The 13,849-nt window shown below is 34.8% G+C and overlaps 1 protein-coding gene across 2 annotated transcripts in view; it reads right to left on the reverse strand.

Moving 5' to 3' along the window:
* myo1d (myosin 1D) overlaps nt 1–13,849 on the reverse strand; it is a 123,402-nt gene that overhangs the window by 3,289 nt on the left and 106,264 nt on the right. Inside the window, 1 exon segment of one of the 2 annotated variants that reach the window (NM_001423964.1) lies at nt 57–898. In NM_001423964.1, coding sequence (NP_001410893.1) covers nt 742–898 — 157 coding nt within the window. In that variant the 3' untranslated portion in view covers nt 57–741. 2 annotated transcript variants of the gene reach the window in all.

The following is a 13,849-nucleotide window of genomic DNA, read 5'->3' on the forward strand; positions in this document are numbered from 1 at the left end:
ATATATATATATATATATATATATATATATATATATATATATATATATATATATTTTGAAGGACAAAAGGGCATAAAAAATCTACTCCAAGGTCACGGGATATGTGAATAAATGAGTTTTCATCCTACCTAGGCTGTATATATTGCGTATACAGTACATGATACAAACTATATCCAACTATATGACAGTTTCTGTATACAATATATGTTATAAATGACCAGCTATATGCAGAAAAAGAGAAGTTTAAATTACGAGAGAGTTTAATGCTCCTCTCTGAGCAGTGAATGCTCCTCTCTGAGCAGGATATGATCAACACATCCAAAAAGAAAAAAAACATCCGAGCAGCAACCTCAGGACTGCTTCTGTTCTGATCTGTGCAATACATCAGGAATTAAGCAGAGCTATTTTTCATCCCACATGAAGCGGTGATCAAAAACCAATATATTCCCTTTGAATCTCAAGTTGGATACTTTAAAAACTCTGCATATCCTGTTAATCATAAACATTACATTCATGATCACCCTTCATTTGGTTGTGATGTTTAATAAATAGAATCAAGTCAGGTAAATCTATCCTAATACCACCTTGTCACGTTGTAAATAATCAAAGCTAAAGTTTGGAATTCAGGGACAAACTTCTCTAAATTAAACGTTCCTCCTTGCCCTGTAATCAGGCAAATTTGGTATGGCTTCATTTTGACTACCCAGCTGTAAATGTCCTGGAAAATGGGATCCTGGTCCTCTAGTTGCCTGGCACCGAGAGAATGTATCCCGATCGGCTTTTGGTGAAGTCTGGCTGTGATTGGCTGATCTTGGTTTCCACGACCACAGTGCACTTCCTTCCATTCATACTGCAGTGAATGGGGCTCACAGTGTTCACCTGTAGCTTCCTCTTCTCACTAGATAGAGAGAGAGAGAGAGAGAGAGAGAGAGAGAAAATCATTGAAATATTCCATATGTTGTTGTTTTGGTTTGCAGCGCTCTGTCTGTGTGCTTGTCTCATCTGGTTGAATGTTTCTGGGTGGATGGGCATTTTTTACGCCAGACTGTTTTGCTGAAGGGATCAATGAGGCTCTAGAGTAATTCACAGAAAAAGAGAGGCTGTGTGTGTGTTTTTTTTTTTTTTTTTTTTTTGAGAGAGATAGGGATAAATGGAAAAGTGTATCACACACACACTCTAAAGTTGAAGGCAACAGATCTAACCGCTAAAAGCCTTGTTATAGAGAGCAAACCTTTTAGCTCTGCAATTACATCCTCACATCACACTGGAAAGCTGTATATTGAAAGTGTGACGCCAATTTGAACATGAGATTGAATATTCTGGGTTCAGTAGTGGTAGCTAGGGTCAATCGGCAATGTCATTTTGCTATTGTAAATACGATTTTCCACCTAAATTGATATTGAGAGCAAACATTATTTGGAATTTAAAGGAAATTATTTGTAAAGTTTACTTTTGTTCATGCCAAAACAAGCAATTTAAACGCATGTATTTAGATGTAAACAATATTACATATTTACAGCTAAAAAAGGTTAATTTTTAACTTTTATTCACATCTTTTATATGATACATACACTTTAATTATTGCATTTTCATTTATATCCATAAATTATCAAGAATTTCAATTAAAAATGTTAAAATGTCACTTTCTGAAAACAACAACAACAACAACAACAACAACAACAACAACAACAACAACAACAACAACAACTTTTATTTGAAATTTAAAGAAAATGTTATTAGACCTTTATAAAATAAATAAATAATTAATAGCATTTTACTCAAACCCAAACCTAACATCTCCAGTATGCACAGTTTAGGTCCAAACCCAATTAAACACAACTGATTAAACTAATTGAGTCCTTTAAGCTTGTTTGAAACCTGCAGGTTAGTGTGTTGAAGCAGGGTTGGAACTAAACTGGTTTGACACCTCTGGAGTAAATCCAGGAAAACTGAGACCAATCAATACTTTTTTCCTCTTCAATTAAAAAAATAAATAATTTGTCAAAATTTAAGGAAAATTATTTACTAACTCTTTATATATAAAGCAGCACCCAAAGTTACTATGCAACTGATGCAATTTAGCTTTTACTATCTCTTTTCTTTCTCTAATATCTTTTAACACTTTCACATGACAAATTCTTAAACAAACTGTTTTCGTAAAATATCATTGAATGTTCTGTCTTTGTGTTCATTACAGCAGAACATCAACAGCTCAGTCATCTGCTATATTAGAAGTGTGATTCAGAAGAGTGACATTCACCAGGCGGCTTATGTAAGAAATCCTGCTGATGAAAAAGTGCTGGTTTTACTGAGTTTACTGTACCAGACACACACTTCTATAGCAACACAATGAACTTGATCATGTGCTGAAGCTGAACCGGCACCAATTTATTCCTTCATTCACAATCATTGTAACGGGGCTGGAATATCTTACAACTACTAGTGTACATTGCCCATTACTATCATTGGCAACATTGGTAAATATGAGCAAAGTAGAATATATATACCTGATATCGTTGAAATCCTTTTAAACTGTTTCTGTGGTGATGCATGTTTTGGTGATGTCAGGTTGTGATGTCATTTCCCATTCTGTGAATTTAAGCCCAGGACACACCAAGCTGATGTCAAAGAACTAGCAGTGCTGAAAACCACTGTGTTTTCATCTAACATGGCTGTGTGTTTTCCTGTCCAAAAAGCTGTACATGAACACACCAAACAGAAGACAGCCAACAAAAGTGAGAATGTATGTGAGAGGGTGTATCTTTCCATTCTCGTCGGTGGCAGTACTCTGTATTGTCAGTTTTTGTTCTTGCCAATCAGGGTACTCTCTTTCACTGATTATTGATGTCAATTCTACATGCTGAATTATGCAAACTCCCTCTAGCGTGAGCCCGACAAGAGGTGACAAGTGGAACCCACTAGAATAAAACTAGCCTGACAGACACTCACTAAAGGTCCGACACTACCTCAAGGCTCACTAGCTTTTGTTTCCTCATTGTTATACTCCTATGAAACTTTCATAGGTCAACAATTTCATTATCCTACACAGCCAGGTGTACTAAAATAAATAAAAAAGTTTATTACTGCGTCCAAAATTGCCTACTACTCAGTAAGTACTGCATTTCAATTTAAAAGTAAGCCTTAGCCATTAGAAAAGTATGTTCTATACAGTATGAATGTCAGTAGTATGAATGACTCTGGGAAAGTGCAGAGTGCATCGGATGCACACTTCTTAATCTCACACTTCTAAATCTGAAGGTCCTCCAGACACTTCTCGCATACTGATTTTCGAATTCTAAGAATTCGGACATACTACTCAGCTTGCAAACAGTTTTAAGCACACTATATAAAACAAAAGTATGAGATTTCAGATGTAGACAACAGGATTACGCTTAAGGTTTTGAGCTCCACAGTCTCATACGTTTTAGGGTGATTTATACTTCAGCGTCGAGTGATGGAATCTGTCTAACACGTAGTGATATTGCTCGGCAATTACACTTCCAAAACACTGGCTGGCAGTAGGTTTTTATGTTTCTCTGTGTCAAGTTTCTTCTTGGATGTTTTGTTTTTTCTGAATGCTACTAGTAGCTAAAACTCACTCATTTAGTGGCGGGAACCGGCAGACGTGCAACAACTTAAATCATAAGGTAAACTCAAAACAAAAGTTTCCGTCTGGAGCTCCTTTACAGGATTCGACACTTGTTAACTCTCGCTCCATCGGTTCGTGACTCTCAGCACTGCCCAGGCTCATCCTCACAGCTTGTGTTGTGCGTTGTTATATTGTGTGTAGTTATATCTTTTGAGAGGTGTGCACCAGCGTTGGCATCAACCACAGCGAGGGTTATAGGCTGCACCCGAGCATACGCATGCACTTGATGCAGAAGTATAAATCAGCCTTTAAGTTGCATGGGTACAGTATATTTGAAGATATAGCTAACAATACATTGTATTGTATCTTTCATGCCAAAAATGATTTAAAGATTAACCCTTTGTGCATATCTTATTATTAATATAGAATCAGGACACACAGTCAGGAACACAACTTAACCAAAGAAATTGTTGAAAATAAACTATTTTTAAAGGGAAGTCAACTTGTAGAGTAACAAAAACAAACAAAGACATTTTGTAAATATCCTTCTGTATATATATTAAAACATTTTGGATTTGTAATTTGCATGCCTAAATAAGAACTTATTTTGGACAACTGTAAAGGTGATTTTTTCAATAATGTTTAACAGATCATAGATTTTCAAATAGATGTATCTCGGCCAAATATTGTGCTTTACTAACACATCATACAGAAAAGATTAAAAAGGTGTACCCGTATGACTGGTTTTGTGGCCCAAGGTCACTTAAATATTGATGCAACTGTGCTGTGCTGGCAACAGTTTGTTCTCAATATGAGCAGCATGTGGATATTTGTTAGTATTTTGAGCAAAAGATCAAAAGGTTTAACAGTAGCCATTTTTTCACAGTCTTTTTTACTCGTATTTACCAAGGGTGCCAATATTAGTAGAGGACACTGTACATGCTATACAATTTCTCAAGCTTCCCGTTGAGGCGGGACTGAAAGGTTAGTCAATGAATGGCTTAAGGTGTACTTGAGTTTTGATTTTCGCAGCAGGAAAGGGCAGGAAGACTGCAGATTTGGCCATAGTGAGCATCTGTGTGTGATCTAGACTCTCTCTCACAGCGCTGGGAAGCAGACGGCTCTGCATGGCCCACTGGAAAATCAATAGTTTCCAGCTCTACTCTCCCCTGTGCCTGTGCCCTTCACGCCAACTGACGCACCACCTTTGAGGCCTGCTCTGCTGCTGCTGCCCAGAATAGCTGGAGTATTAAGGCAAGAAAAGTGAATTCTCCGAAGATGCAGAGCTGACTGGTAAATACCACTCCAGTTGTCTAGTGGTAAACAGAATCAGGGATAGGGCTGTATGCGCACTATGTATGCTATGTATAGCTATTCTGCCATTTTTCTGTAAATAATGCAGAGATGTTTCTGGATTGCGTGAATAAGGAGACCACTTTTAAGAAATTTCACTTTAAAATATTTGATTAACAAATCAATAAGCACAATCTACAGTAAAACATTTCACAAATGTTATCTATATTTTAAATATTTGCATTTAACCTTAATAAAATTCATAAATGTCTGCAGTTATGTATATGGAATATATGTACATCAAGTATTTATGGCATGTAAGTTCTTCTAAAACATTTGACTGGATGTTTGTGTGTGTGTGTGTGTGTGTGTGTGTGTGTGTGTGTGTGTGTGTGTGTGTGTGTGTATTTATATATGTATATACAGATTTGTTTAAATGATTTATCTACATGTTTGCATGTTCATAGTTCCAGAAGTAGGTAAATTATTATTACAAGATGTTTTAATTATTTATTAATAATTATTAAGTAATTATTTATTTACTGCCATGTCAGCAATCAATGCTATTTTTAGGGCAAAAACTTTCAATAATAAACATACAATTGAAAATCAACAAACAAATGAATACACAAATTAAATATTTTTGTGTTAATACATAAAAATAAAAGAATAATTAAAAAATGTATAAAATTAAATTAAAAATTATAAAAAGTAATTTCTCCCTGATGTCAATGTTTTAAAAATATCGACTAAGAGAGTTTATTTCATAAAAAGCTTTCTGGAATCATTAAAAGCAGGACAGTCCATTAAAATATGTTTTACAGTAAGGGGAATTGTGCAGTACAAACATTGAATGGGGTGTTTACATTTGAGCAAAAAGCCATAGGTTATTCTTGGATATCATATATTTGCAGCAAGTTGTTTTATTATTACTATTTAATAATAATAATAATAATAATAATAATAATAATAATAATAATATGCTGGTTTAATAATAATATAAATGTAACGTGTGAAATTCTGTATTCTAAAGAAAACCTAGGAAATGTAAAAAATCAAATGTCTGTATGAAATGATTGCTACATTACTTTATACATTGCCTAGGCATTCTATAGAGTGCCGAGTTGCTGTGTGTCAAAGTACGTAACTGCCCTCGCCATTTTTTCCACCACTGATGTTGGCAATGGTACTTGAGTCATTGTTTGATGATGGCAATTGAAGCTTGTAAGTGTTGAACGTTATTGTAAGATAGTGTATTGCCGGTACGAGGTTCCACTACCACTAGAATCCCTAGGAAACGTATGCAAAATCTTTACAAAAAACTGATTAAAAAAAAAAAAAACTTCCTACTTAGCCATTAGACATTGTACATTTAATAGGCCTTCTATACAATACCGGGATATCACGCATTGCCGATAACATAATAATAATTTTAACTGTTAGAAGTTATTAGTAATCACTAGTTAATTAGTTAAAGTAATTACTTTTCTGATTTTGACAGTAATGCAATAATGTGCACTTTTGTGGAGCTGCTATGAAACAATATCTATTTTGATAAGTGCTATACAAAAAACTTGAATTGAACTGAATTAATATATAATAGTTGATAACTATTATATATTTAGTTGATATAATATTTTACTTTTAATATTTTTATATTTAAATCTTCAAACATAGTTTCTTTTTTGGATAACGTTATTAAAAAATTAAATTAATAAAATAATTAATATAATAAATCAAAAGTAACTAAATTTAAATTTTAATAAAATTAAAATACAATAATAAAATAAAATAAAATCTCAATAAAATTTAAATATTCAAACATAGTTTCTGTTTTGGATAATGTTAACTTAATGTTAACTTAATTTGAATAATGACAAAACAAATCAAAAATAATAAAATAAAATAAATAAAATAAAATGAATTAAAATTTTAATAAAAATTTAAATAAAATAAAATAATAAAATAAAATAATTAAAATAAATTAAAATAAAATAAAATAAAATGTGGGGTGAGGCAGTGGCGCAGTAGGTAGTGCTGTCGCCTCATAGCAAGAAGGTCGCTGGTTCGAACCTCAGCTTAGTTGGCGTTTCTGTGTGGAGTTTGCATGTTCTCCCTGCCTTCGCGTGGGTTTCCTCCGGGTGCTCCGGTTTCCCCTACAGTCCAAAGACATGCGGTACAGGTGAACTGAATAAGCTAAATTGTCCATAGTGTATGAGTGTGTGTGTGAATGTGTGTGCGTGGATGTTTCCCAGAGATGGGTTGCGGCTGGAAGGGCATCCGCTGCGTAAAAACTTGCTGGATAAGTTGTTGGTTCATTCCGCTGCGGGGACCCCGGATTAATAAAGGGACTAAGCCGACAAGAAAATGAATGAATGAAAATAAAATGTCAATAAAATAAAATAAATTAAATAAATTAAATTAAATAACAATTTTGGGACCATCTCTGAACTACTGAGTTGCATTGTAATCCTTTGCTTTTAATGTTCGCATGGCATAAATATAAACCCATAATTACATAAATATTTTCTCCTTCTCTCTATCTCAGTGTGCATGTGCACTAGAAGGTCACCAGGCCGAAATGAGGATTTTCTTCATGTGAGTAAATCCCCAGTGACACCTCCTCTACAGCAGTAGAGGTTCAGAGGGCTCTTAAACACTCTCGTATGATCACTATCCTCCATCTGTATTCATCTGCAAAGCAATTTTGTCCCAGCAGATTTAGTGGGTCGAGGAAAGAGAGAAAATGGGAGGAGAGAAGAACGAATGTGTGTCTGCAACACCGTCACACCCCACCTCCCAAAATAGCAGATATGCCCTTGGGCTGATCCGTCTTCACATCCTCAAAAAAAAAAAGTATAATGCTTGCTGTGCACTTGAGAGAAGAGAGGCAGAATCCCAGCATCCTTCACTTCATAGAGCCCCACCCCAATCATAAGAGAGACACACACACACACACACACACACACACACACACACACACACACACACACACACACACACACACACACACACACACACACACACACACACACACACACACACACACACACACACACACACACACACACACACACACACACACACACACACACACACACACACACACACACACACACACACACACTGACTTCCTCAGGCTCCAAGCACATTTGTGAGGCTGCTATTATTAAACCTTGTCCTACAGGATACAGGGATTAGAGAAGAGAGCACAGTTTGTGATGCTAGAAATTAGAGATGCGATTCTTCACTTCACTTGTACAGTTCTTTGCCTTTGCTATAAAAATAAATGTCAAACATGCAAAAAGATCAACAGATCAATATAGGAAAGTTAATCAACTTAACAGAAGCATTTAAATAAGAAATAATGTTAAATGTTTTTGTTGTTGCTCCTGCTAAGAATATCAATGCTTTTTTTCAATATTCTTTAGAATATGTTGTTTTGTGTCTAACAAGAGAAAAAAATCATATAAACATTTAGAACCACGAGAAAATAGTGAGAAAATGTTCATTTTTGGGTAAATTATCCTTTAATAACACATGTAGCATAAGAGCATATAAGTAATATGTTATTAACATAAGCAGGCCTACATGGAATCTGTGCGTGCAGAAATCCGCAGATTTTTGCAGATTTTTAGCCCATAATTGAGTCTATTTATTTTTTTTATTAATTTCAGTAATATAATTGACTAATATAAAAATGTTCATACGATGTCTTTACAATACAATAGTCTATTAGTAGATATATTATATGAGAGGCTTGCTTCGTTTACCAAACTGAATTTGCATCGTAAACATTAAATAAAAGTTTAAAATTTATTATTTTTTGTTTCATATACAATTAAAAAAAAAAAATTATGACAATCCTAAAATCATTATGTATGAATACGATTTCTTACAAAAATTTTCACAGACAAAATGTCCGCAGATTATTTCTGGCCATACATATAAGTAATAACATAATATTATACAGTATAAGTGTTAAATTTATATATGCACGTACTTAATATCATGATACAGATAATATTTTTTACCCCCACCTACTTATGTTTTACTTAAAACAGGGGTGCCCACACTTGTATAAAGGGTCAAAAGCCAAATATCATTGATTTGATAGCCATGGACCAAAGATAAATATACAAAACTATTTTAAATTAAAGTTTGCATGGGTAATTTCCTAACTCATTTCAAAAATATTAAAAAGCAAATACAATGCATTACTTTGAATCGTACTAACTAATGCTGTATAACATTTTTTATTGGAACTTATTGCAATAAAAACATAAACAATCCATTTATAACACAGTGGAGTTCAATGCTAAATACACTAGTCAAGCATTATCTACCTTTGCCTAGATTCGCTTACTAAAGTCTCTGCCATGCTCTCTCTCTCTCTGTCATATTTTAAACTAAATCTGGTTAATTTACATCATTTACATTAAAACATTTATTTTCAGATAGCTTTTTTAAAGCTTAACAATAAAACAAACAAATATAAGGTTACATTACATTTAAAATGACACTCTCTAAACCAGGGCTGCCCAATCTTTTTCTTATAAAGGGTAAAAACCAAACTTGACTGAGTGCTGTGGGTCGAAGTTTAATAAAAAACACTATTACATTAAATTTGCTGATTTGATTGCTTATAATTAAAAAATAACTTGAAAAAGTTGCTTTAAAACACATTAAATGATAATGCAGTATATTTTTTAATGTTTTCTAATTAACTTATTATAGTAAGAACATAATCAATACCATTTATAACACAATGGAGATAAATACTGAATACACTAGTCAAGCTGCTCCTGTCTTTGCCTTGATTTGCTCACCGATGTCTGTGAATTGTCCTCTATCTGTCAAGTGACAGTATTTACATTTTAAAAGTCTGCTTCATGTGAAACATTTAATTTTAGCTCTTTTTTTAATAGCTTCTCAATTAAACAAAGAAACAAAAGGGTATGAATTCAAAGTGACAATCTCTGTCAAAGGCACCCAACCAACTATCCATCATTTTGCCTCTCTTTTCAGAATGGATGGTGGGCTAAACCAAGTTTCCTTGAGCCAACTTTGGCCCTAAAGTCCTACTTTGGGTATCTCTGCTCTAAACTATTCACGAAGGCACGGCGGACCAAATCAACGGTTACCATAGCCCAACTTTGGCCTGCTGGCCCTAGTTTGGGCATCTTTGACTTAAAACATGACCATATGATTAAATAAATACATTTATAATAAAATAATTCTCTGTTTATCTGACTATTCTAGTACAAAATGCTGCTTTTTAATAGCACAATATGCCGCAAGAAAAGAGAAATATTGAAATAGTTTTGTGTGTCGTTACTGCATTCTCTCAAACTCTTCTAACATCAAGGACATCCAACACTTTATTTTCGAGTATACTGGATTGAAAAGCCATACATAAGACAGATAGAGTGTGTAAATTTTTAAATACATTAAATCAACAATTTATACATTACAGTGAAAGTGTTTTGAGGTGAAAGTGTAAGGAACCTTTCAGAAGTCTTTATTAATTGATAATCTACTGCATTAAATATTATTTGTGTGAAACTGCTGCCGCTTTCCTGCATTTAGTGTTTATTTCAGCTAAAATAACTAAATTTATGAAGGCTTTAAAAAATGTTGGCCATGTTTTCCAAACTATCCAATTACACTTAATTGACTAAGTAACCAACAATTAAGCCACATTTGATTTTCATTGGCATTTAGTTCATCTTCAGGGTGTGAAATCTACCAAAGAGAGCATGGCGTTCACTAAAGCGCCAGCACTGATAAATGAGGAATAAGCCAATAGACAGATTATGAAGGAAATATAATTATTCAGCTCCCTCAAATCTGCCTGTGCCGTAAAGCCCACCCTCTAAAACTGCTATTTATCAAAAGGCAGCAGAAGCTTTAGCCTCAAGTATGCATCAGATCAGTGGTGGGGCTTCACTGCCTCTGCTCTTTTTCACAATTTTAAAGAGAGCTGTTAAGGAGGAGATTACAAAGTAGGTCATTTAGAAGCACTGGGAGAAAAGGCTTAGCACGAAGAAATATTGATCAAAGCTGGGGCTCTTCTCAGAGAACAGCAGACATGAATACCAAACAAGAGTGAGGAGGGCAAGGAGATAGAGGGATGAGTGAGTGAGTGAAAATGAGAAAGTAAAAGAGTAGAACAAGAGGAAACGATGGAGGGGAGGGAGAAAGAGAAAGAGGACAAGCCTGCAGGGAAAAACACAGTAAAACTGTTTTGACAGGTAACCTAAAATGATGCGTCATATGAAAACATCTACATCAACTAGTTTCATTTAGGTGAATAATACATCTCAATTATAAAAGACAAAAATATATATTTAAATGGTATATCGTCTTCTTCTTCATATTTTACAACTACCACTTCCAGTACTACTAATGCTACTAATAATAATAATGTTTGACTTATGGTAGCATGGTGGCTCAGTGGTCAACACTGTCGCCTCACAGCAAGAAGGTTGCTGGTTCAAGCCCAGGCTAGGTCAGTTGGTATTTATGTGTGGCGTTTGCATGTTCTCCCATGTTCACGTAGGTTTCCTCCAAGTCCTCTGGTCTCCCCTATAGTCCAAAGACATGTGCTATAGTTAAAGAAAATTGGGCGAAGTATATAAATATGTGTGTGTGTGAGAAAGAAAGTGTCTGGGTGTTTCCCAGTACTGGGTTCCAGCTAGAAGGGCATCCCCTGCGTAACATGCTGGAATAGTTGGCGGTTCATTCCACTGTGCCAACCCCTATCTAAAATTTCGGTTTATTTGTGTGTTTGTGTGTGTATGTATGTGTGTGTGTGTGTGTGTGTGTGTGTGTGTGTGTGTGTGTGTGTGTGTGTGTGTATGTATGTGTGTTTGTGAGAAAGAAAGTGTATGTGTGTTTCCCAGTACTGGGTTACAGCTAGAAGGGCATCCGCTGCGTAAAACATGCTGGAATAGTTGGCGGTTCATTTTACTGTGGCAACCCCTATCTAAAACTTCTTTTGTGTGGTAAAAAAATCTATATTAACTGTTTAATTTAAAGTAAAAGTACCACAGTGTCACAAAATTACACTTAATTGAGTAAAATAATATATATATATTTTAAGATAAAAACCCTTTTATAATAAACAAATATTGATTAATTCAGGATTTTAAGTTTATTGCCATACTACTACAACTAATAATAACAATTATACATATTACAGTTATTGCTTTTTTCCAATAGTATTTATAAAAATTATAATTCAAAATCTGTATTTAATGAATTCATTTTTGTTCATTCATCAATTTTTGTTCATTCATTCATTCATTCATTCATTTTCTTGTCGGCTTAGTCCCTTTATTAATCTGGGGTTGCCACACCGGAATGAACCGCCAACTTATCCAGCACGTTTTTTACACAGCGGATGCCCTTCCAGCCGCAACCCATCTCTGGGAAACATCCACAAACACTCCTCCACACACACTCATACACTACGGACAATTTAGCCTACCCAATTCAACTGTACCGCATGTCTTTTGACTGTGGGGGAAACCGTAGCACCCGGAGCACCCACGCGAACGCAGGGAGAACATGCAAACTCCACACAGAAACGCCAACTGAGCCGAGGATTCAACCAGCGACCCAGCGACCTTATTGCTGTGTGGCAACAGCACTACCTACTGCGCCACTGCTTCACCTTAATTTTTGTTAAAGTAAATAAATAAACAAATAAACTAAAAACCTAATAAATAAAATAAATGTAGTGTAAAATGTTTATGCTTGAAAAAGAAAATAAAGAGGGGGGGGAGGGGGGTTTGTTGGGAAATAAACGGGGGCTAATAATTCAGGGGGGCTAATAATTCAGACTTCAACTATATAATAGACAGATATATAATATAATATAAACAGACTTATAATTACAGCCAAGGGTCAAAGTTTTATTTAGTCTGGTGGTTTTGATAATACTTCTTTGCTTTGCAAATGCATCAAAGTGCTAATATAACTGTATCAGCTTGACTCTACAACTTGAAAGCTCAGATCAAATAGAAACAGGAATCAAAGCCAAAAGTACCCATGCTTTTATTGAATATCTGCATGACTTCAAGCTCAACAGAAACCTCCAGATCAGCTTGTTGACTAAAGACAGACCCCGGTGTTCCCATCAGGTTATCCGGATCTGAAATCACCGGCAGCAGGTGCTGATGTGCATCAGAAGTATTTAGGCGGTATATTTGCTGACAGTGTGCAGATACACTTCCAGCCAGGGATTCACCAGGATAAAACTGAACCACAGAATACTTGTGCTGATGGTTTTAGCTTTAAAAAACATGTTACAGTATATAGCAGTTCTGTAGCGCTTTGAGTTTAAGAAAAGCGCATTACAAATAAAATGTATTATTATAATTTATTATTATTATTATTATTATTATTATTATTATTATTATCCAGACTATGAAGCTTTCAACCACCAAAACTAAGACTTTTAGAAATGTTGCAGACCCTAAGTTGAAGACTCTGAAATTGTGTTTCATGGTAAATGAAAAACCAAAGACAATATATTATACCAGACATGTTACTGGTATAGTTTTTTGAATGGGGAAATATTACATTTAGTGTTGTTTATTCAGAGTAGAAAGCCCCACCTTCTAGAAAAGCAACCAATCATCAATCGCTATATACTAATGATTCTCCAGGGGAGGGGCTTGGGCCAGACGTGTGTTTTTATGACAGTTTCTGCAGCTTCATTGTTATAAATTCTCTAGGGTCAGCAAATGTGCTGAAACTCAGCAAATACGTGCCTCACAGACTTGAGAAATATATCAACATAAGCTTATGAAAAGAACACAAGGTACATTCTATCCACTCTAACCTCATTATTTTAAATGAATTCCTGCCTCTGCCATTGAAATGCAAATCACACTTAAATCTGGGAGGAGATCTGAATTCAGAAATAAAGATATTAAATTACATATATAGTTACATTGT

Source organism: Danio rerio, chromosome 12 (genome assembly GCF_049306965.1).
Source record: "Danio rerio strain Tuebingen ecotype United States chromosome 12, GRCz12tu, whole genome shotgun sequence".
Classification (NCBI taxonomy): Eukaryota; Metazoa; Chordata; class Actinopteri; order Cypriniformes; family Danionidae; genus Danio; species Danio rerio.